This window comes from Eucalyptus grandis, chromosome 4 (assembly GCF_016545825.1).
Source record: "Eucalyptus grandis isolate ANBG69807.140 chromosome 4, ASM1654582v1, whole genome shotgun sequence".
In the NCBI taxonomy this organism is placed as follows: Eukaryota; Viridiplantae; Streptophyta; class Magnoliopsida; order Myrtales; family Myrtaceae; genus Eucalyptus; species Eucalyptus grandis.
In genome coordinates this window covers 15,828,622-15,851,861 of record NC_052615.1, presented here as the reverse complement: position 1 = coordinate 15,851,861, position 23,240 = coordinate 15,828,622, and the positions used below count along the sequence as shown (strand labels likewise).

Below are 23,240 nucleotides of genomic sequence, written 5' to 3'. Positions count from 1 at the left end.
GAAGAACTTCTTGACCTCACCATGTTTTCTTGCAAATCTTGAGCGTTACCCACGTAAACAATTAGTGACCCGGCATCACTAATCGTATAACCATAAGCAAAATCGCATCAGTAACATATGAATGTCACTGAAATACACAGATAACTTAAAATTGTTACCCGCACTTTATAAGTGATAGTCCATCACCCGTTGTCCAAAATAATTTAAACATATGCATTTAGTATCTTATTGCGAGCGCTCATCCTAGCTCCTTCAATTGCTAACACACTTTATCACTCTAGTCAAACCTATGCTCTAATACCATTAGAGATGCGACGCCCTCAGCACGTCACAACTAATGTAGAGTTACTAGCGCAGTTATCATTTTTGTTTCACTTTTTCTTAAGCATGCAAAAGCGTAAAGAACTAAAGTAATCCTGGGGTGTACAGGGACTTCTATAAACTAGGCAACTTCATTTCTTATTTATTTATATACATTTGCCAGGCGATAGTTTGGGTACAATAGGAAATTTCAAAAGGTTAGTACTATTGACTACACTGTACTATAAGTCGGTCACCCCATCCCAACCTAGTTGTACACGTGGTCGCCTAACCTTGACCCTTGGCTCAATCAAAATCTTCCAAGTTCTCAAAAATCCAACTGCCCTCCTACCTCCCTTCTATTTGGCGGGGTTGCCTACATCTCCTAGCCCATTGAGGAACAGTGGGAGGGGACCCACCATGCGCACATTGATGTGGGCGTACATTTCGACGAACCAAGAGTGACTTGCTCGGTCGGAGGCTCAATATCCACAACCAAATGAGACTTAATCCGGATGAAAAGCGTATCTAGGAAACCAGGGTCTATGGATTCGTCCTCTTGCCAAGTGAAATCGACCGGTACCCCATAACAAACCATAAGAGAGGCAGGTGGGATCGACATTTCTATTGATCTGAAAAGATAAAGTCAACAACTATTGAGTCTAAACCAAGCAAGCGGAAGGTCCACTGGTTTAAAAGTACAACTATTATCAAAGAACCATTTCAAAATAACATAGATCAATAAAAGCATTAACTCAATTTAAAAGTACCAAGGTTGAATTCAGGGAACCTGTAACCCCTGAGCATCTCACACCCACCTAGCATCACGAGGACATACGGGGATTAGCATTAGGCCCCTCAGACATCTAGAGAAACCTAGTTACTCCTCAAGGCATCCCTACTACAACCGAAGGCATTGTCGTCCCAAGGACCGACGGCATTCTTAGTCACACATCCACTTCATGATGCAGTAATTCTATAATTCAATTTAAAATCACGTTGGCGTTACTACTATTCAATGACTCAAGCATGAATCTAACGAATCCTCAGTCATTGTTAAACCTCTAGACTACTATAAACTCACTCGTGCTAATATTAGGTGAACTGCAAAAAGAATCCCACATCCTAGGCCCCAAACTAGCCTTATAAGGTGTTCCGTGTGTCTTTAGAAACAATAGCTGTTGTCTAGGTAAACGGGTTTTAAAATTATGAAACTTTAATATGAGATAGACAAGATCTAGAGAGACAATTTTTCTGAAGAGCTCAAAGTCCGATTCAGCTTGTACAGTTCTAAATAATTTTTGTAATCCGGGCCCACAATAATAAAAATTTCCAAAACATAATAGAGAAGTAAAATACATATTTCGTAGGCTAAATGAGACTGAAAAATCATGGAAATTTAATATACAGTACCATAAGATGTACTCTACAACTTTTATGAAGGACACGTGTTAAAATTTTTGACCAAATTTTTTTTGGAAAATTGAAAGCAAACAGAGGTCGGTTCAGTGACCTCGAAAACAGATTTCAAACCTTGTAGTTTTTCAAATATTGTTTTGTCATACGAAGTTAAAAATTCTGAAATTAAAGTATGTCGTAGAATAGCCAATAAGAGAAAAATGCCACATGAAATTCACATCACCTAAGTCGGTACATAATTAGCAAAACTTGGGGTTCCGCTAGAATTCGAATCTGTCTTCAATCCAAGTATTAGTTTTGCTTAGGAATTCAGCCACCTCAGTCCCCGTACGTGCTAGATCTCGGCCAACTATGCATTCTACAATACAACCGCGAACTTGACTATTTCGAATTCGACAATTTAGCTAGGTAACGCAATAAAAACCTTCGATCGAATGAGGATCCAAACAATGCCTACTGGATTTTAAGGAAATCATCCTCGTCAAACAACAGTCAATTGCTATAGGATAGAACGGAGGATATCTACTAGCCTCAAGTCCTCGTGAATTGTAGTGACGTCTCGGCGGGACTGAGGCGAGGCTGGCAGTAGCGACGGCTTGGTTGAGTTGCGAGGAAAGGACTGCCCCTAGCTTCAAGTTGAGAAGAGGGGCTGTTCCTCGTTGGCTATTGAACAAAGCACGTGGCGACTGCTTGTTGTGAGCAGCAGATGGAAAACTAGTGAGTTGCTGAGGAAGAACGGTGAGGAGAGGTAATCTGCCGAAAGAATAAAGAGAGGAAGAAGTGTAGCGACTTCTTTTGGGGTCCTCAAGCGTTGCTGTTGGAGTTGCGTTCTCTCGGTGCCGACGAGTGTCGTTGGTGGAGGCGCTTGAAATCCTGTTGTCTTCAGATGAAACGGACAGCCGGTCCCCTTGACCGGCCGAGGTGTCCTTGGGCGTTGGTGGCTTGACTTGGGGCACTTGTGGGTTGATGTGGGCTGCTGGCCGGTGGGTTGAGGTGGTGTTAGTGTTGGTGGTTGTCACGGCGGCGGTCCGATGGCCAAGGTGGTTCAACCATGACCGAGACTGCTGAAGCGAGGGACGAAAAATCTGGTGATGGAATTTAATAGTGGGCTTGGCAATGCGAGGTGATCGCTAGACCTGGTGACTTGTTCGGATGGCGTCTCAACCACACAGCACAGGACGACGGAGTGACAGTGGCGCATTGCTACAATGTCGACTTGACGGTTTGAGTTGTCTTGATGGTGCCAAAGGCGAGTTCATTAACGTGGCGTGGTGAGTTCATTAATATGGCGACATTTGAGGCTCACTATTTTGTCAAACGAAAAATCTGGATATCACATTAATTGTCCAATTTTTCAAAGAAATTAGCAATTAAGTATACTTTTCCGAACTTTTGACACTTAATATTCCTCCTTGTCAAATTTTAGCACTTGTGTTGTATTTTTGCTTCTATAATGCAAAGTAACTTTGGGTATTTAAGTGTGCCATGTGCCAAGTTTTGGCACTTACACTGTATTTCTACCTTTAAAATGCAAAGTAACTTTCAAATATCTTTTCCATTAATATAAAATGTAATTGAAGTAACTTTTTCAGAGTAAATGCCGTATATAGCCGGTAATGTGAGCAATAGATATCACCCATTTTTAAAGACCATAGCATCATATAATCATCCCAAATTCCATTCAACACATGAAATAATGCATTATCAAATTATATACTGATATGGCACATTGGCTCGTCGTTCCATCCACAATGAAGCAAAAGATTTACACAAATATAGACTCCAATCTGTGATCATCGAGGATATAGCTCGGTGATAGAAGCCTCGTTCACTGATTCTTGGATTTCTCTGTTTTCAGATTGATTCGAATGAGTTACCATCACCAGCGGAGTAGTGTCAGATTCAAGGATACTGGGCAAAATGAATGCAGGTCGTGATGGTAGTGGCAAGGTGGTGGAATAACTGCTGAGCATCAAAACCACCGCACCCATGGTTGGTCTGTCGGCCTCGATTTCTTGAACACACAGCAATCCAACATGAACGCACCTCAACATTTCAGTCCTCGAACCACCAGCCAAATTAGGATCAATGAGATCTGAGGGGGTCCCTTCCCTCAAACTCCTATATGCCTGCAATCAATCATAAGCACAAACTCAGTATGGTAAGGACAGTTGCTTGACTCATTCGAGTTTGTATCCGCCACTCTTTCCCGGCAATTCTTTAGGGAAAGGAGAGTGATTGAAAGATATTTTCTTACATAGCTAAGAAGGCCCTCCGTGGTATTCCCATTGCAGAAGCGGCTACTTTTTTGACCACTAATAATCTCTAGTAGCAACACCCCAAAACTAAAGACATCTGACTTGACTGAGAACAATCCATGCATTGCATACTCTGGAGCCATGTACCCACTGCATCACAGGAATAATGAACACTTTCAACGCAATTCCACTTAAGATGTTGTGCCTTTACATCTGCTAGCTATTCAGATTATAAGGAGAAGAGCGCAGGAAATATAACTGGATTTATTTTAAGATACTCTGCTATGTATTACTTACTAAGTGCCAACAACCCTGCTTGTGGCGTCTTGAGTTTGATCCACTGCAAATAGCCTTGCTGTACCAAAATCTGAAATTTTAGGGTTCATCTCTGCATCAAGCAAAATATTGCCTGCTTTAAGATCCCGATGAATGATTCGAAGTTGAGAATCCTCATGAAGATAAAGAAGCCCACGAGCAATGCCCCCTATGATCTTTTGACGCCTTTGCCAACCCAGCTGGCTACGCCTAACAGGATCTGCATAGTATATTGACGAAAGATTATAGTGATGTGACTAGCAAGAGGTGACTTTCCAAATGTAGATTGGCAAGAACATGCACTTCAATTACTCTTAAGTCAGATGATGCTGGAACAAAAATGGCATGATCGTACCATATATAAAGTGATCCAGGCTTGAGTTTGGTACGAATTCATAGATAAGAAGCCTTTCTCTTTCCTCCAGGCAAAATCCTAAGAGCCTAACCAAATTCCGGTGTTGAAGCCTTGCAACCAAGAGGACCTCATTCTTAAATTCTTGATTACCTTGTCCCAAATCTACAGAGGGCCTTTTTACTGCTATAACTTGTCCATTGGCCAATGTTCCCTGAAAAAGAATGCAAAAAGCAGCCATATACATGTGAATGTTTCAAATTCTCTGTTATTTTATGAATGAACAATTTGTGGTGATTACCTTGTAAACTACGCCAAATCCACCTTGGCCCACCTTATTTGCATCGAGAAGTCATTTGTTGCCTCTCTGATGATATTCAAGTCGAATTGCAGGGATTCTGCATTTCTGATTTCATCTACAAGTACAGCTACAAAGTGGAAAATCCAAAATTGCTTATTGTCTAATTCCACAATATCAGTAAGCCCGTCTGCTGACTTAACAGTTAATAGTAATTCATTCTTATATAACAAATAATCCATTCTAAGGAAAATTTAGCCTCTAGGTGATGCTAGCAAATAAAAGATTTTCCAGAGGAATCTGGGAACTTTGATATCTATAGCCCTCACTGAATCTTTCCTCATTCAGTCAGAAATCACCGACCTCTGAATTTCTGGAAAGTTACTAGCTTCAGAACATCAAGGCTTAACCTATTGGCTGCTAATCTGTTTCCCATAGGTTGCATTCATCCAGTATTTTATGAAAATCAGTCATGCAAAAGTAATGAGAACTTACTTTCGAAATTTTTCTTCAATCTTCTTGACCTCAAACAGATGCATAATATTCCAGCAACTAAAAGAGATAATCCAACAGCTGGGATTGTGATAATGAGGGCAATACGACCTGAGTTAGTATCCTTTCCTGAAAAAGGAAGAGCTCTCATGTTAGACAAGAAACTAGCAGGAGCCGTGTTTAGACCCAATTACCAATAACAGATTTTAGGAGGGATTGCACATTTAAAGCAGTCCTTGGTGTTATTCTATCAATTTCCTGATGAAATTACTTCAGACGGTGATACTTAAATCGAAAGAAAGGAGGATTCATGATGCATCAGAAATCTCATTAATTTCTCATCTGCTACTTATTTCATGCTTATACCTCATTCAAGAGGAAACATAAGTGTCTCAGGAACTTATTACACCAAGAATCAAAAGTTAAATTACATCATGCATTAAAATACACGTAATGCAACCATACTCAAAGGAGGAGGAGCAGAGGAAGGAGTCTCTTGTTTGTAAAAGGAGCTCATTGAAGTTGAAAGCATGCTTGCTCACATTTATTATCATGTTATCCTACAGACAATTGAAAACACAAATAGAATGCTCTGGCATAGGTAAGTGTACATCGAAAGGAAGTACCTTTAGTGGATGGGTTATTCGTTGGAGTTGGTGGAGGAGAAACTGGCGATTCCGGTGGTGATGGTGGCGACTCATAAGCTGAAGTATCAAAAAAGGGGCTTACTTGAAACCTGATATTGCAACTGGGAGTAAGGTACCTTCGTCCTATTGTCTGATCACAACAAGGAATTTTTCCAATAGCATTCACCAAACAATTGTCACATTGTAGCCACGTCAAGTCTTCAGTGCACTGCACTAGTCCAAACAGAGTCTGGAAGTTTGGAGCTGTCGCATTCCCGACGGCAAATTTCCTCGTCGAATTGCCACTTGCAGCTCGGTCTCTCAAACCATCCATCAGATTGCGCAAAACCTAGAAAACAGAACCAAGACTATAAGCTACTGTCAGGACAAAAAGACAAGAATTAGTACTTCGTCACGACCTGCACCATAAATCCCTACTCAACCTTAATGCGATGTGAATTGCTAGCTGCTGTCCAAGAAGACCTAAAATCAAATGCTCCTGTGAGCTCATACTACCTGAAAAGCTATGTGCCAAATCCCAATGGCTTACAGGAAACATAAAGTTGAAGCATTCAAGACTGAAAGGGGAAAAAAAAACAAAAAACACGTTCTTGGAGAACAAGAACACAAAAACACAACCAACACCGTGATATAATGACAACAAATGCTATGATGAATTACAAAGTGCAGCTAAACAAGGATGAATTACACTCAAACAGCAACCCAATTTAACCGATCCGCATAGTCGGGCACGTCATCGAGCGGAGATGAGGATTCTCATGGTTTACTATGGAAAGTTTCCATGAAGTAAGCGAAGTCAACGCGTACAGAAGCATCATGCACTCTGCTTTCTTGGAAACAAGCGAAATGCAATGCAAATGGTTGTTCAAACGAAAGATGCCGATCGTCATCATGCTAAAAGCTGAACTTTCCAATTCCGAACCTGATTGAACTGATCGACGTTGTTGGTGATTTTGTCGACGTTCCACACGTGCCAGTAAGGCGAAATCTCCACCACGCCAAAGATGGACCGATTCGAGTAACGAAGCATGCATTTGTCGTAATAGATGATCGCCTCCTTCTGCATCGGGCACTGGCGGGCGATCTCGGCGGCGGAATCGTTCAGGCAGCTCCGGCAGTCGGCGGCCCCGACGTCGCCCCGGCAGAGGGCGATGGCATTGACGGCGTCGGGGCTCCCGCCGCCGGCAGAGAGGTTGTAGAAGCCGCGACCATCTGCTGCGGCGGCGGCGACGACGGAGGTGAGGAGGGCGTTGAGGTTGTCCCCGTAGGTGCCGTTGGCGGTGAAGTTGCCGTTGGTCCCGCAGAAGTGGCGGAGAGGGTCAGCGCCATGGGCGGAGGCGGCAAGGGCGAGGAGCGAGAGGAGGAGGGGGACGGCGGAACGCGGCGGAGCGATCATCGGAAGCTTGTCTTGAGTTTCAGTTCTGTCGGAAAGAGAGGGAGGGAGAGGGGGTGGTTATCCGGTGCGGGAAGCCTCGCGGCTTTGAACCAATCAGTGCCTAACTTTGACTTCTGCCGGCGGCCTCGACGTTAACTTTGACCGGCTAAAGACAAATCACGACCGAGACGCTACGACTATTGTGACGGGACTCCGGTAATGATGATATTGAATTCCCGAAATAAGATACTGAGGTGCTATAAACAAGATATTATCAATATATATAAATAAATCTTAAGTTCTTTTTTATTACTAAATTAAAGCAATGCAAAAAGAATAAGGCCGAACCCCGAAATATAAAAAACGCCAATGATTAGCAATGATTAACAAACTTAATGCTAAATTAGTCTCTCGGTGCTTATAGCACTTCACACGAGAATTCATTCTGAAAATAAATAATAATAAATCAAAGAGCAATACCACAATTAGCATCCGAACCAGAAACTTAAGAGACCACTTATACATAAAGAGCTCAACAAATGAGATAATTCAACACCTTTCCTCTTGTTCAATTCAGGTTAGGAACAACATATGAAATTTAACAAGTAGATGAAGAGACAACATACGCATGTAAAGAATATATAAATCTCGTAAACAAATAATGCGAGATATTTGAACACAAGTACATTCTATACCGTCCTAAAAAATATGAGTCACGGCGTTTGGATGAGTAGATTCCAATAGTCTATTGAGATAAGATCCAAGTGATAGTATAAATGCCTGACAACTCGATTTTTTCAATATCCTATACCAAATTGGGAATCAATCTACACCACCTATTTTCTTGTTTCTCTTCTTCCTTGGCAAGTTGCGGGGGATTGAATGCCATGATTACGAGATAATTGCAACTGTTTGCTTGGAAAATGACAAGAGTGTCCAAATTTCATGACCAAAAACTTTGAATTTTCTTCTCCAGGCACGAGCTTGAATGATGAACCACCCGTTTAAAAATAAAGAATGACCCAAAAACAGTGGTTTAAAAATAAAGAATGACCCAAAAACAGCTCATCAGAGGAAAGGGGAGAGAGAGAGACGACCTTGAATGATGAACTACCCATTTAAAAACAAAGAACGACCCAAAAACAGCTCATCAGAGGAAAGGGGAGAGAGAGAGAGAGAGTAGTGTGAAAGCTGATTGCACAAAAATGGCCAAGAGAGCTTGTGTTCTTCCTCTCTCAGTTTCTATAATTTGTTCTTGAAACTTAGTTTTCTTCTCTTGGTTTTGATCCTTCAAAAAGGCATCTCATGCAGAAATGAAGGCCATATGTATGTTGACACCTAAATTTTGGCGATCCATTTAATCATTTATTGCATAAAAATTAGGGGTTAATTTTATCCTTAAAAAATATATATTAATTGCATAGCTACATTTAGTTTGCATATTTTGCATTTTATTTACTGGACCGGTGGCGAATGGGTCGAATTGGTGGTTTTGGGTTTTAAATTAACAGGCTGGACTAAGCTCATGAAGAAAATTAACCCAAGCCCGTCGTTATGTTTAATTAATTATCTTGTGAAAATTTAAGATTTGATACGATATTATGATGATTTTTGGAAATTAAAAAATCGCTCTATAATCTTAAAGTTGGGAATATTAAGGAGGATAAGGAATATTCTAAAATATTTTGTTGCGGATAGAGATTTCGAAAGATTTTAAAGTTGGTTAATGGAGCTTTATCTTGAGTGAATTGTCTAGAAAATCTTCACAAAAAAGAAAATTCAGATTATCTTCAATCGCTGAGTCAGTATATAAAATCTTCAATAATCGAGTGAGTCAGCTTAGAAGATTTTAACAGATGATTTTAGATTTTGGAACTTCTTTTTGGTTGAGCACGTCTCGTCTTTTCGAAGGTAATCCTCAGCAATTGGGTTGTTATGCAAATAATTCGTAGGTAGAACAGACTGGGTTTTCACTCTATAAACAGGGGTTCAGTTTTTTCTTTCGGGGGCTTCTCTGGAGAAAAAAAATTCAGAAAAAGAAAAGAGAAGGAGAAGAAAATTTTTCTGCAGAAAGTGCAAAAGGAAAAACTGCAGAAAAAAGAAAAGGTCAGAACGTGAGAGAGTGAGAGAGTGAGAGAGAGAGAGAGAGAGAGAGAGAGGAGAAAAGTAAAAAACGGTAAAGGTTGATTTGACCTTTACTGTTCATCATCTTCCCCAAATCCGCTACCTCGCCAATCCGCGTGCTCCGCCTCATCTCCAATCCGCGCTGGTTCGTGACGCCGGAGCCACTCCTCACCCGCCGCCGCTGCAACTCGCGGAGACCCCGACGCGCCGACCGTGCATTGCACCGGCACCGCGACGCCAGCCTCCAACGCACCACCGCCTCACTCCGCCGCGCCACTGCCAGACCCTCTGCCCTCACCAACGGCATCGAACGCCAGGCAATCCGACGACCGAGCCTCCACAGCCGCGAGCACCCGAGCGCCTCCGCCTCCGCACCACCTCGCCGTCAGATCCCAAGCCACCGGTGACCCAGAGTCGCAGTCGAGTCGAGATCCAGCACCCGGAGTCCCTCCGCTTGCAAATCCGAGGTCCCCAAAGACAGAAGCCCCGGACCCAGCTCGACACTTCCCTTTCGCCGGTGCCGAGCCTCATCGCAGCCACCAGAGGCCTCCCGTCGTCCCTGCAGCGCCCCGCCGGCTGAAGCTCGTGATCCGAGCGCCCCGACGCAGCCCCCGCGACGCAGGCCCGTACCGACCCACGACAATGTCCTCGCCGGAGCTCCTCACCGTGCACCTGCTGTGCCCTCGCCGGAGCTCTGACGCCGGCCATCCTCCGCCCGGCGCCGTCCACCATTGTTTTTTTTTTTTTAATTTCCTTTTTAGGTGATTTACTTTTTATCCTTTTATTATTATTTTTTATCTAGTTATTTTAAGTGCTTTTGCTTAAGTTAGAGCATGGGATGTCAATTTTAATTATTTGTATAGTTTAGGCATTATCCTTAAGGTTTTGCCCATAACTATATAATTATTAATTTGGTCCGTAAAGACGTCGGATCATTTTTTTAATTATATTAATTTTTGGGCATTTTGTCGATATCACATTAATTATTGAATCAATATAACTATTAATTTGATCCGTAAGAATTCGGATCAGATTTTTAATTATTTTGATCTTCTTGTCGTGACATTCAAGATTATAGTAATCGTTAATTTGACTTGTGAGATGACATGTTATTTTTTCGATCATTGTAATTCTTTACTTGATTGGATGCCTTGATTAGTTTAAATTTAATGTTTAGTTGATAATTGTTTGTTTTTGAAAACCACTAAAAAAAATCCAAAAAATATTCCAATTAAGATTTAGTTTGTTTTAGAATATTTCTTGTTATCTTGCATATCTAGGATAAGGATTTCAGTTTGAAAAATATAAACAAAATGCATTAATTTGATTTTAGTTGCATGTTTAATTACGTGGCAATTTTAAATTTTGAATTTTAAATAAAAAATAAAAGATAAAAAAATATCATGCAGAATTAGGGCTTGCTCCACACGTCATTGCATATTAGATCAATTACATGTTAGATTAAGATAATATTTTAGTTTAAATTAGGATTTAATGTGACTTAATCCTTAGTTTAAATTAGATAGAATCTTAATCTAGCTAGATCATTTTCTCATTTTTAAATAGAAATATCAAATGCACGTCATTTAGTTTTTATTAGGTTCATTAGAACTTCCTCGTCATTAGACTAAATCATTTAATAAATGTCGCATGACATATAACTCACGTGCTAAATTATATGCGGCATGTCATCTTAGTTTAAATAATTTTGTATGTTATTGCATCGCATTGCATGTCATTAGAATTAGGTCATTTAGATTGCATTTAATTATTGCATTTCTTCATGTCATATAGTTTAGGTCATGCTGCCATGTCATATTAGATTATTAACATGCATTGCATAAGTCATGATTTTCATTAAATAAAGTGAAAACAAAAATTGAAATTGCATGTTAATTAGAAATCATATCTAGGGCTGCTGATGTGAATTCTGATTTAATAATGCAGATGCTTTCATTGCTCCTAGATATGTTTTGCAATATTTAATTGCTTTCTTGAGTGTTAAATTGGTGGTATGCGTACATGTATGATCACCTCGCATGTTAGGAAGTTAAATTAAAATCAATTCAATTACCAAACATTTTTTTAAAAATGAAATAAAAAGGTACCGAAAGGGCACTAGGATAGTCTAGTGTAACTAAGTCCCCGAACTCATAAATCTCTTTCGTAGGAGTAAGGTGAATCTCCCATTACTTTACTTGGGTTTCTAATCGACCCACCAAAAATAAATTAGTTGCGACTCCTAATTAAAAAATTTGCATGTTCAGAATTAAAACATAAGTCGCGAATTGGTATGGGCTTGGGAGAGCCCGAGCTAAGCTTAAAGACTTAGCAATCCATTAGCCAAACCATAGGTGGCTCACCCCGAAAAATTGGGTCGCGACAATGTATATGTGTGTATTTGTTAGGGTCAACTATACATCTGATTAGAGTCTCAACCTCATATTTGTGGACTTTTAATCAACTTTTATCGCATTAAATTTTGCACATGTAAGTAAATTTTCTACTAAAAATCGGGAGAATTCCAACCTTTCCAGCTTTTCTTACTTTCAAGTTTCTAGGGGGAGAATATCCAGGCTTCGGAACCCTAGATGCGGTTCATGTAAGTTTTATTACCTAAACAAAGGATCAATATATCTAAAGAAATCCTCACCCATGCATGGCTACACTGGTTGAGATCGTGCCCCTTTGGGCTGAACGGTCAGGGGTTCGAAACTCTTAGAGTGGTTTTGTAAATTAAGCAGGAGGCTCCGACAGTGGATTGCTGGGCTAGTTTCCCCCGAGGTATAGTCAGTATGTGCTCTCGTAAAGTTGAGTTAGGCCGGATTCTCAGCATAATATAATATATAATATATATATATATATATATATATGAAGAAATTGTTCATATTTGCACCGAAATCACATTTTTTTTTTTAGAATTATTGTTATTTAAAGAATTTAATTTGCCTAACCATCTGTTGCTATCGTTGGAAGCCCTTTGTCCGAATAAAAGGTGGTAAATCGGCAATACATCCTAAATATGTTACTCCAAAACATTAGAACATAAAAATTCAGGCTCTTTTCTTTAGTCTTTCCCTAGTTAAGGAATTGTGGAGTTGTCTTAAACATTGACAAGTCAATACTATACCCTTCAACATCTTAATCATGTCGCAAATTGTACTATAAATCAGTACAATAATAGCATAGGAACATAACACAGGCTGAAGTCTCTCATTAGTAATCCTTGTCGAGTAATGATGTTGCATAATCAGTAAATTATATGACTAATTCTTTTCTTTTGCGATAATTCATGGTAACCTAAGTTGTATGACGTACTTTAACATTGTGCCTACAACCAACTAATATGCCCTTTTTCCTTTGCGTTAATCTCTCTAAGTAGAACTTGACCTGAAAATATCATGTGATTCTTTTCATGTATTTATTATTCCAAGGATATATTTTAGGTAGGGTCACATCTACATTTCATCCATATTCAGTGTATCATTAGGCAAATCGATGCGAATAATGGAGTTTTTCATTAAATATTTGCCGTACTCTATATTATTTTGCAGTGTAAAGACCATCTTACCCTATTTTTAATGTGTTATAGATGTTCATAACAAACTATAAGTAGCAATGTTACTATTGATCATGCTTTAAGAGGAAATGTTAGATAGTCTGGGTTAAGATATACCTGACAAAACTGTATTAGAAAATGGAGAAGATTAAATGGTAGACAATCCTAAAATTTGTAATGAATATTGGTTCAAAATCAAATCTGCCAAAACAAGCTGCGCAAACCAAATTTGGACAAGGACCATAGCACATTAACAACGGCACATGGAAAATTTTTGTAATTTTGTCCTAATTTTGAATACGTAAATTTGAAGGTCGGACATTATTCTATGTGTCAGATATTGCTAGGCAACTATTTCTAGTAGTCAGAATTGATTTATGTTGACTCGGTTCATTTGGGTGATCGCTAGTGCAATATACAATTGGGATGACATTTATAAATAGATAGTTCAATAATTGAGATATCGAATGGAGGAGTCAAAGATGTCGATGCAAATAATTTAATTAAAATGAGATGTGCATGGAACTTGCCCAGAAAGGGACCGCACAGAAATTTTCTGGACAAAGACTTGTTAAATAAAGCCTACCAAGAACGACTTTGACCAAAGATTTTCTGGACAAAACAAATTGGAGATAAAAACAAGATTCTGAAGAACTTGTTAAATAAAGCCTACCAAGAACGACTTTGACCAAAGATCTTTTGCGATGTTGACACATTTTAATAATATTTTAATATTTTTGAATTTTTTTCTTTTTTTATTTATTTTTTAATAAACAGGACCAACCGGAGAACAAATTGGAGATAAAAACAAGATTCTGAAGAACCGAAGAGAAAAGATGGCACAGAGCGCCTGTTTCTTCTCCTTCTTCGTCCTCTTCGGCTTCTGCTGTTCTTCATCCATCTCTGAGATTTTGCCCGCGAGGTTGTCTTCTTCCGGTTGCGTTCTCTCGAAAAAAATAAATAAATAAAAGAAAAAAAAAAATTCCTTTTATCTTTATACATATAAAAATACATGAAGGAAAAATCATCGGTCATGAAGGAAAAAAAGAAAATGGAATCTGACTTTGAGGTGTGTTAATACTCTCCTTAAGAAATTATTTATTCCACAATGTTGCTAATGATTACTAATAAAAATCCTCCAAGATATAACAAAGTCTCAATGAGAATTCCGGATAATAATTTAGCAGTTTTCCAGAATCTCTCAAAAGGAAACAATTGAAAATTATGACCGTATATCTTTGAAAGAAGTCTCGAGATTGTCAAAAAACTTTAGACAAAAAACTGTGAATATATATTATCTTTTTCAGAACAAAATGCAACCTTTTGAAAGAAGTTATGTCCGAATTGATATTTTCTCAAAAAACATATTGAAAAGACATTGAAAATTCGGAATTAAAAAATAAAATTATTTTTTAATTCCGAATTTCATAATTTATGAAAAATTACAACACTTCAAGGAGAATAAGTTATGCCCACATAGACACAACTCTCCAAATGTTAAAAGGTCGTGAGAGTGCTTAATAATTATTAGATAGAACTAATAAATTCGAAATTAAAGAATTTAAAAATAATTGTCAATCTATTATGAACAATCATAATGTTTCAATACGACACAATGGTTATTCTATAATTATAAATTCGAATTTTAATAAATAAAAATGACGATCGTTGTTAAATTCTACAAGAGATGTAGCAGGGTTGTTAACTTCTTTTTAAGGTTCTTCTTTCTTTGATTTTCTAAGTTTGCAGGAGGAGCAGGAGGAGGCAGCCCAAGACCGAGCCCAAGATGTTATTAGTGTGAGTTTGTTGCCCAAATCAGGCGGCCGAAAATGTTCATTGTTGTTGTAGGAGATCCATTATTCAAACGGAGGGTGTCATTATGGCTAACGATTTATACTCGTATCTATGATCGTATCGTTTCGTGTGAGCATCAATATATCAACATCTTTCAAATGACAAGCCATGTATTTACTGGTTAATCTTATTGTTGCATTTCGTGTGTATTCAGATTTGGTCTGTATATTTGTTTGCGATCATTCAATGGTTTAGATTATGGTCGAATTTTTTATTTATATCAAATTCTTAGCTCATTCATTTTTCTTTTTGTTCATTGGTGATTTTTTTCGTACCTCTTAATAAGCTAGTAGCAAAGTAGATGCCATTCTCTTTTTTCTACCTGAAAAAGTTCCTTAAGATAATCTTGACTTTTTTTTTCCTGTATAATTGATTTTTTGTTTCATTGATGATCATAGATATTAGCAATGAATATGAAGGGATAAATATATTTAATTTAAGAATAAATAGCTAAAATGGGAAAGTTTAGGTTTGTACACCAATCAGTATATCTTGCTAAATGAATATAATACAATAAGACTATTAAATGGAACACGAAGAGATCCAGCATTATCTTTTCTATTGAAAATCGATTACATGATGATCTATTATCATTTGATTTCCAATTAAACTGGTAGCATACCCATGCGTTGCACAGGCGTGATTTCTTTTTTCTTTTTTTTGAAGTTGTGTAAAATTAAAATATGTTGGTTGGTATAATTATTCATTAAATTATATCATATTTCATGTAAATCTTCATCTTTTCCGGACCCAACATGACCCGGGTTTTCGTTACGGGTCTTATACATTTCGGGTCAGATTGGGTCAAAGAGAACATTGTCGCGACCTCTTTTTTCAGCGTCCCCATTAAGGACGGGCGCTTGCGGAGGCTAATGGTTCGGCTAGGTCTATTAGGCTTAACTTGAACTCTCACAAGTCCACCAATTCACGACTTAATCGTCCAAGTTTTTAACTTGTAAGTTGATTTTAAAATGGAGTTGCCACTAATCAATTCAAGGTGAGTTGATTAGAAACGCAAGCGAAATATTGGGAGAAATATTTGCTCTTATGCAACCAAAGAAACTAGGTTCGGAAACTTGATAACACTAGTTAATCACAAATGTCCTTCTGGTACCTAGTATTGTTTAAATCTTAAGGCTTTTTGAATGTTTGAGGAATTTTCCATGCATTTTGTGGAGAAAAAATATTTTTTTGGGTCTTTTTCTTATTTTTGGACATTGAAAAGCATTCTTTGGATTTTTGATCTTTTTCTGAAAATATAATTCATTTTTGGCTTTTTTCTGACTTGTTGGCTTTCTTGGAAAAATATGAGATATTTTTTATTTTTCGGAAATAATTGTTATTTTTAATTTTTTGTTAAATATTATTTTTATTATTATATTATAATATATTTAAAAGAACGAGCCGGGGTACTCGATGAAGACAAGTCAACATATTTAAACAAATTCATGCAAGACAAGGGCACGACCCGATGAAGACAAGTCAACATATAATATTATATTATAATATTCATGCATGACCACTCCGTCCCGAAGAGTAATTAGGATCAATTCAGTTACGTTTTCATATTCTAATTGAACATGGGATGCCCTTACTCTATCAAGACAAGGTATGAGTGGTGGTACTCGATGAAGGAACTATTCATGCTCGACAAATTCACATATTTTCAACATTTTTATTAAAGAATGAACCATCTTTTACCACCTACTCATTGCCAGGACAAGAGAGGTGCGAGCATGGGAGAGCCTGTGACCACATGTGAGGAAACTCACGACAGTTCATTTACCAACTTTATCTTTAATAACTTACTAACTTTTATTGAACTATATGAAATTGCCAACTTTATCTTACTCATTCACCAATTTTTTATACGGCAAGTTGGGAGTTGCTACTTCCCATTGTTGATAGTAACTTCACACATACAAAAGTAAGTTCAAACATTTCTGTAGCTAGTAATTTCTCATATTGGTCAAAAGAATTTCATGTGGGAAAGTACAGTAATTATTCATGAGACTCAGTAGTTTTTTCATAAGAAACTAACGATTGATATATCTAAATTCAACATCCATACTTGACTAATAGCATTTCCATAATGCAAAGTAACTTTCAAATATCTTTCCCATTAATGTAATATAAAATTGAAGTTAACTTTTTTCAGAGTACATATCGTCTATAGCCAGTAATATAAGCAACACACTTCACCCATTTTTAAGACCATAGCAGCATATAATCATCCCAAATTCCATTCAACACATGAAATAATGCAATATAAAATGATGTACTGATATGGCACATTGCCTCGTTGTTCCATCCTCAATGGAACAGAAGATACACAAATTAAGACTCCAATCTGTGATCATCGAGGATATAGCTCGGTGATAGAAGCCTCGTTCACTGATTCTCGGATTTCTTTGTTTTCGGATTGATTTGAATGAGTTACCATCACCCGCGAAGCTGTGTTAGATTCAGGGATACTGGAAATGAATGCAGGTCGTGATGGTAGTGGCAAGGTGGTGGAGTAACTACTGAGCATCAAAACCACCGCACCCATGGTTGGTCTGTCGGCCTCGATTTCTTGAACACACAGCAATCCAACATGAATGCACCTCAACATTTCGGTCCTCGAACCATCAGCCAGATTAGGATCTATGAGATCTGAAGGGGTCCCTTCCCTCCAACTCCTCCATGCCTGCAATGAATCATAAACACAAACTCAGCATGGTAAGGACAGTTGCTCAACTCATTCGAGTTTGTGTCCGCCACTCTTTCCTGGTGATTCTTTCAGAAAAGGAAAGTGATTGAAAGATATTTTCTTACATAGCTAAGAAGGTCCTCTGTGGTATTCCCGTTGCAGAAGCGGCTACTTTTTTGACCACTAATAATCTCTAGTAGCAACACCCCAAAACTAAAGACATCTGACTTGACAGAGAACAATCCATGCATTGCGTACTCCGGAGCCATGTACCCACTGCATCAGAGGAATAATGAGCACTTTCAACGCAATTCCACTTAAGATGATGTGCCTTTCCATCTACTAGCTATTCAGATTATATGGAGAAGAGTGCAGGAAATATAACTGGATTTATTTTAAGATACTCCGCTATGTATTACTTACTAAGTGCCAACAACCCTGCTTGTGGCGTCTTGAGTTTGATCCACCGCAAATAGCCTTGCTGTACCAAAATCTGAAATTTTAGGGTTCATCTCTGCGTCAAGCAAAATATTGCTCGCTTTAAGATCCCGATGAATGATTCGAAGTTGAGAGTCCTCATGAAGATAAAGAAGCCCACGAGCAATGCCCCCTATTATCTTTTGACGCCTTTCCCAATCCAGCCGGCTACGCCTAACAGGATCTGCATAGTACATTGACGAAAGGTTACACTGATGTGACTAGGGCAAGGTGACTTTCTAAATACAGATTGGCAAGAACATGAACTTCAAAAACTCTTAAATCGGATGATGCTGGAACAAAAATGGCAAGATCATACCATATATAAAGTGATCCAGGCTTGAGTTTGGTACAAATTCATATATAAGAAGCCTTTCTCTCCTCTCCAGGCAAAATCCTAAGAGCCTAACCAAATTCCGGTGTTGAAGCCTTGCAACCAAGAGGACCTCATTCTTGAATTCTTGATCACCTTGTCCCAAATCTACGGACAGCCTTTTTACTGCTATAACTTGTCCATTGGCCAATGTTCCCTGAAAAAGAATGCAAAAAGCAGCCACATACATGTGAATGTTTCAAATTCTCTGTTATTTTATGAATGAACAATTTGCAGTGATTACCTTGTAAACTACGCCAAATCCACCTTGTCCCAACTTATTTGAGTCAGAGAAGTCATTTGTTGCCTCTCTGATGATATTCAAGTCGAACTGCAGGGATTCTGCATTGCTGATTTCATCTACAGGTACAGCTACAAAGTAGAAAATCGGAAGTTGCTCATTGTCTAATTCCACATTATCAGTAAGCCTGTCTGGTGATTTAACAGTTGATAATAATTCATTCTTTTTTAACATATAATCCATTCTAAGGAAAATTGAGCCCCTGGGTGATGCTAACAAATAAAATATTTTCCAGAGCAATCAGTGAACTTTAATATCTATAGTCCACAGTGAATCTTTCCTCGTTCAGTCAGAAATCACCGACCTCTGAATTACCGAAAAGTTACTAGCTTTGGCACATCAAGGCTTAACAAACTGGCTGGTAATCTGTTTCACATAGGTTGCGTTCATCCAGTATTTTATGAAAATCAGTCATGCAAAAGTAATGAGAACTTACTTTCGAAATTTTTCTTCAATCTTCTTGACCTCAAACAGATGCATAATATTCCAGCAACTAAAAGAGATAATCCAACAGCTGGGATTGTGATAATGAGGGCAATACGACCTGAGTTAGTATCCTTTCCTGAAAAAGGAAGAGCTCTCATGTTAGACAAGAAACTAGCAGGGAGCCGTGTTTAGACCCAATTACCAAGAACAGATTTTAGGAGGGATTGCACATTTAAAGCAGTCCTTGGTGTTATTCTATCAGTTTCCTGATGAAATTACTTCAGACGGTGATACCTAAATCGAAAGAAAGGAGGATTCATGATGCATCAGAAATCTCATTAATTTCTCATCTGCTACTTATTTCATGCTTATACCTCATTCAAGAGGAAAAATAAGTGTCTCAGGAACTTATTAAACCAAGAATCAAAAATTAAATTACATCATGCTTTAAAATACACGTAATGCAACCATACTCAAAGGAGGAGGAGCAGGGGAAGGAGTCTCTTGTTTGTAAAAGGAGCTCGTTGAAGTCGAAAGCAACCTTGCTCACACTTAGTGTCGTGTTTCTCCTACAGACAATTGAAAACACAAATAGAATGCTCTGGCATATATAAGTGTACATTAAAAGGAAGTACCTTTAGGGGATGGGTTATTCGTTGGAGGAGGTGGAGGAGAAACTGGCGATTCTGGTGGTGATGGTGGCGACTCATAAGCCGAAGGATAAAAAAAGCGGTATACTTCAAACCTGATATTGCAACTGGGAGTAACATACCTTCCTCCTTGTTTCTGATCACAACACCAAGGAATTTTTCCAATAGCATTCACCAAACAATTGTCGCATTGTTGCTGCGACAAGTCTGGAGTGCACTGCACTAGTCCAAACAGAGTCTGGAAGTTTGGAGCTGTCGCGTTCCCGACGGCAAATTTCCTCCTCGAATTGCCATTCGCAGCTCGGTCTCTCAAACCATCCGTCAGATTTCTCAAAACCTAGAAAACAGAACCAAGACTATAAGCTACTGTCAGGACAACAAGACAAGAATTAGTACTTCGTCACGACCTGCACCATAAATCCCTACTCAACCTTAATGCGATGTGAATTGCTAGCTGCTGTCCAAGAATGAGACCTCAAATCAAATGCTCCTGTGAGCTCATACTACCTGAAAAGCTATGTGCCAAATCCCAATGCCTTACAGGGAACATAAAGTTGAAGAATTCAAGACTGAAAGGGGAAAAAAAAAAAAAAAAAAAAAAAAAAACACGTTCTTGGAGAACAAGATCACAAAAACACAACCAGCACCGTGATATAATGACAACAAGTGCTATGATGAATTACAAAGTGCAGCTAAACAAGGATGAATTACACTCAAACAGCAACCCAATTTAACCGATCTGCCTCGTCGGCACGTCGTCGAGCGGAGATAAGGATTCTCATAGTTTAGTATGTTGAAAACTATGGAAAGTTTCCATGAAGTAAGCGAAGTCAACGCGTACAGAAGCATCATGCACTCTGCTTTCTTGGAAACAAGCGAAATGCAATGCAAATGGTTGTCCAAACGAAAGATGCCGATCGTCTGCATGCTAAAAGCTGAACTTTGCAATTCCGAACCTGATTGAACTGATCGACGTTGTTGGTGACGTTGTTGGGATTCGCCAAGCCGAAGGCGGGCAAATCCTCCATGGCCCGAAAAATGGAGCGGTTCGAGTACCGGAGCATGCAGTTGTCGTACCAGATGATCGCCTCCTTCTGCACCGGGCACCGGCCGGTGATCGCGGGGGCCGAGTCATTCAGGCAGCTCCGGCAGTCAGCGGCCCCAACGTCGCCCCTGCAGAGGGCGATGGCGTTGATGGCATCGGCGCTCCCGCCGCCGGCAGAGAGGTTGTAGAACCCGTAGTCGGCGGCGGTGGCGGTGACGACGGAGGTGAGGAGGGCGTTAAGGTTGTCCCCGTAGGTGCCGTTGGCGGTGAAGTTGCCGTTGGTCCCACAGAAGTAGTAGAGAGGGTCGGCGCCATGGGCGGAGGTGGCAAGGGCGAGGAGCGAGAGGAGGAGGGGGACGGCGGAACGCGGCGGAGCGATCATCGGAAGCTTGTCTTGAGTTTCAGTTCCGTCGGAAAGGGAGGGAGGGAGGGGGTGGTTATCCGGTGCGGGAAGCCACACGGCTTTGAACCAATCAGCGCCTAACTTTGACTTCTGCCCAGCGGACTTGACCGTTGACTTTGACCGGTTTAAGAGAAATCCCGATCGTGACGCTACAACGGTCGTGACGGGACTCCGGTGATGATATTTAATTCCCGAAATAAGATACTGAGGTGCTATAAACAAGATATTATAAATATATAAATAAATCTTAATTTTTTTATTACTAAATTAAAGCAATGCAAAAAGAATAAGGCCGAACCCCGAAATATAAAAATTCCAATGATTAGCAATGATTAACAAACTTAATGCTAAATTAGTCTCTTGGTGCTTATAGCACTTCACACGAGAATTCATTCTAAAAATAAATAATAATAAATCAAAGAGCAATACCGCAGCTAGCATCCGAACCAGAAAAACAAAGAAGAAGAAGAAGAAGTGTCATTATAGAATTGAATAAAAGCGCATTCTAAATTAGTATTTTCACTGTTAAAAAGTCTAACCTGAAGACTTGAGAGGCCACATATACATAAAGAGCTAAACAAGTGAGATAATTCAACACCCTTCCTCTTGCTCAATTCAGGTTAGGAACAACATGTGAAATTTAACAAGCAGATGAAGAGACGACATACGCATGTAAAGAATATATAAATCTCATAAACAAACGATGCGAGATATTTTAACACAAGTACATTCTATACCATCCTAAAAAATGAGTCACAGCATTTGGATGAGTAGATTCCAATAGTATATTGAGATAAGATCCGAGTGATAGTATAAATGCTTGACAACTCAATTTTTTCAATATCCTATTCCAAATTGGGAATCAATCTACACCACTGTTGACACCTCAATTTTATTTAGGTTAATTTTATTTTATTAAGTTTTTATTTTATTTCGGATAAATAAGATAATTAATAAACAAAAAAAAAAAGAAGCAAAAGCCCAGCCCTTTTTCTTTTCTCTTTCTCTTCCCCCTCCGCGTGGCCCATATGGCCCATTTTCCTTCACCCTTGGCCCGGCCCCTTTTCTTTCTTCTTCTTCCTCAGTCGCTTGCATCTCACGCGCGGTGGCCGGCGACGCGCGCGAAGGACGGCCTACGGCCGAGGAGTGTAGGGCGATGTCGGCCGAAGGGGATAAGATCGCAGGCGCCATTAATGCGAGCGAGCCCCATTTGGAAAGCTCGATGGGACACCGGTTCAGCCGGCGGAACCGGTGGGCAAGTCGGAGGCCGGCGACCGAGCCCCTCCGTCGACCAGAGTTCCTTCGCCTATAAATAGGTGGCCGCAAGCATCGTCGGAGGGCGTGGCGAGCTCGGAAATCCTTCACTGAGAGACATCGGGAAGGGTTGAAGAGCGAGCGCAGGAGAGAGCTCGAGTCGTGAGCTCGGCCCACCTTCCACCGAGAGACTTCGGGGAAGGCAGGCGGCGAGTGACCTCGAGAAGGTCAGATCCGGCCGGTGGAGGCTCGGATCTGGCCTGAGTGAGGAGAAATCAAGGCCGAGGAAGGTCCGGCCGAGATCTGCGGCGCCTCAGATTTGGAGTTTTCTTGTTGCTGTTGCCGTCGGATGCTGTATCGCCGCCATTCGCCCTGACCAAGTCCCGACGCCGTTGCTTCGAAGGTTTGCTGTCGTGCCCCCCCCGGTGAGGCCGTCGTCAATCAATCCCTGCCATCACCGTTCATCGTCCCTATTTGAGGAAAGGTAAAAGGGCCGTCACCGTCGCCTTCGCCGTCGCCGTATTCCGCCGTCGCCTTCGCCGTTCATCGCATTCGTCATATTCTGCCGTCGTCGTTGTCTTTGCTGTCGCCGTCGCCGCCGTCGCCGTCGCCGCCGCCGCGCCGCC

At 39.9% G+C, this 23,240-nt stretch overlaps 1 protein-coding gene and 1 pseudogene across 1 annotated transcript; both read right to left on the bottom strand.

Moving 5' to 3' along the window:
- Window positions 1-3,416: 3,416 nt before the first annotated feature.
- Window positions 3,417-7,665, bottom strand: LOC120292901 (annotated as a pseudogene).
- Window positions 7,666-17,119: 9,454 nt separating this feature from the next.
- LOC104442733 (putative receptor-like protein kinase At4g00960) lies at window positions 17,120-21,380 on the bottom strand. The gene is made up of 8 exons (XM_018872584.2): window positions 20,869-21,380; window positions 19,898-20,249; window positions 19,273-19,398; window positions 18,780-18,907; window positions 18,482-18,692; window positions 18,109-18,346; window positions 17,811-17,961; window positions 17,120-17,682 (listed from the first exon to the last, which is right to left on the bottom strand). Exons 1-8 carry the CDS (start codon window positions 21,337-21,339, stop codon window positions 17,350-17,352), a joined length of 2,010 nt encoding a protein of 669 aa, XP_018728129.2. The 5' UTR covers window positions 21,340-21,380; the 3' UTR covers window positions 17,120-17,349.
- Window positions 21,381-23,240: the final 1,860 nt, after the last annotated feature.

Coding starts and splice junctions, on each gene's coding strand:
- LOC104442733 (XM_018872584.2), bottom strand. CDS start 21,339: ATGATCGCTCCGCCGCGTTCCGCCGTCCCCCTCCTCCTCTCGCTCCTC. Junction 20,250..20,868: donor ACGTCGATCAGTTCAATCAG/GTTCGGAATTGC, acceptor TCTGTTTTCTAG/GTTTTGAGAAATCTGACGGA. Junction 19,399..19,897: donor GAATAACCCATCCCCTAAAG/GTACTTCCTTTT, acceptor TTCCTTTTTCAG/GAAAGGATACTAACTCAGGT.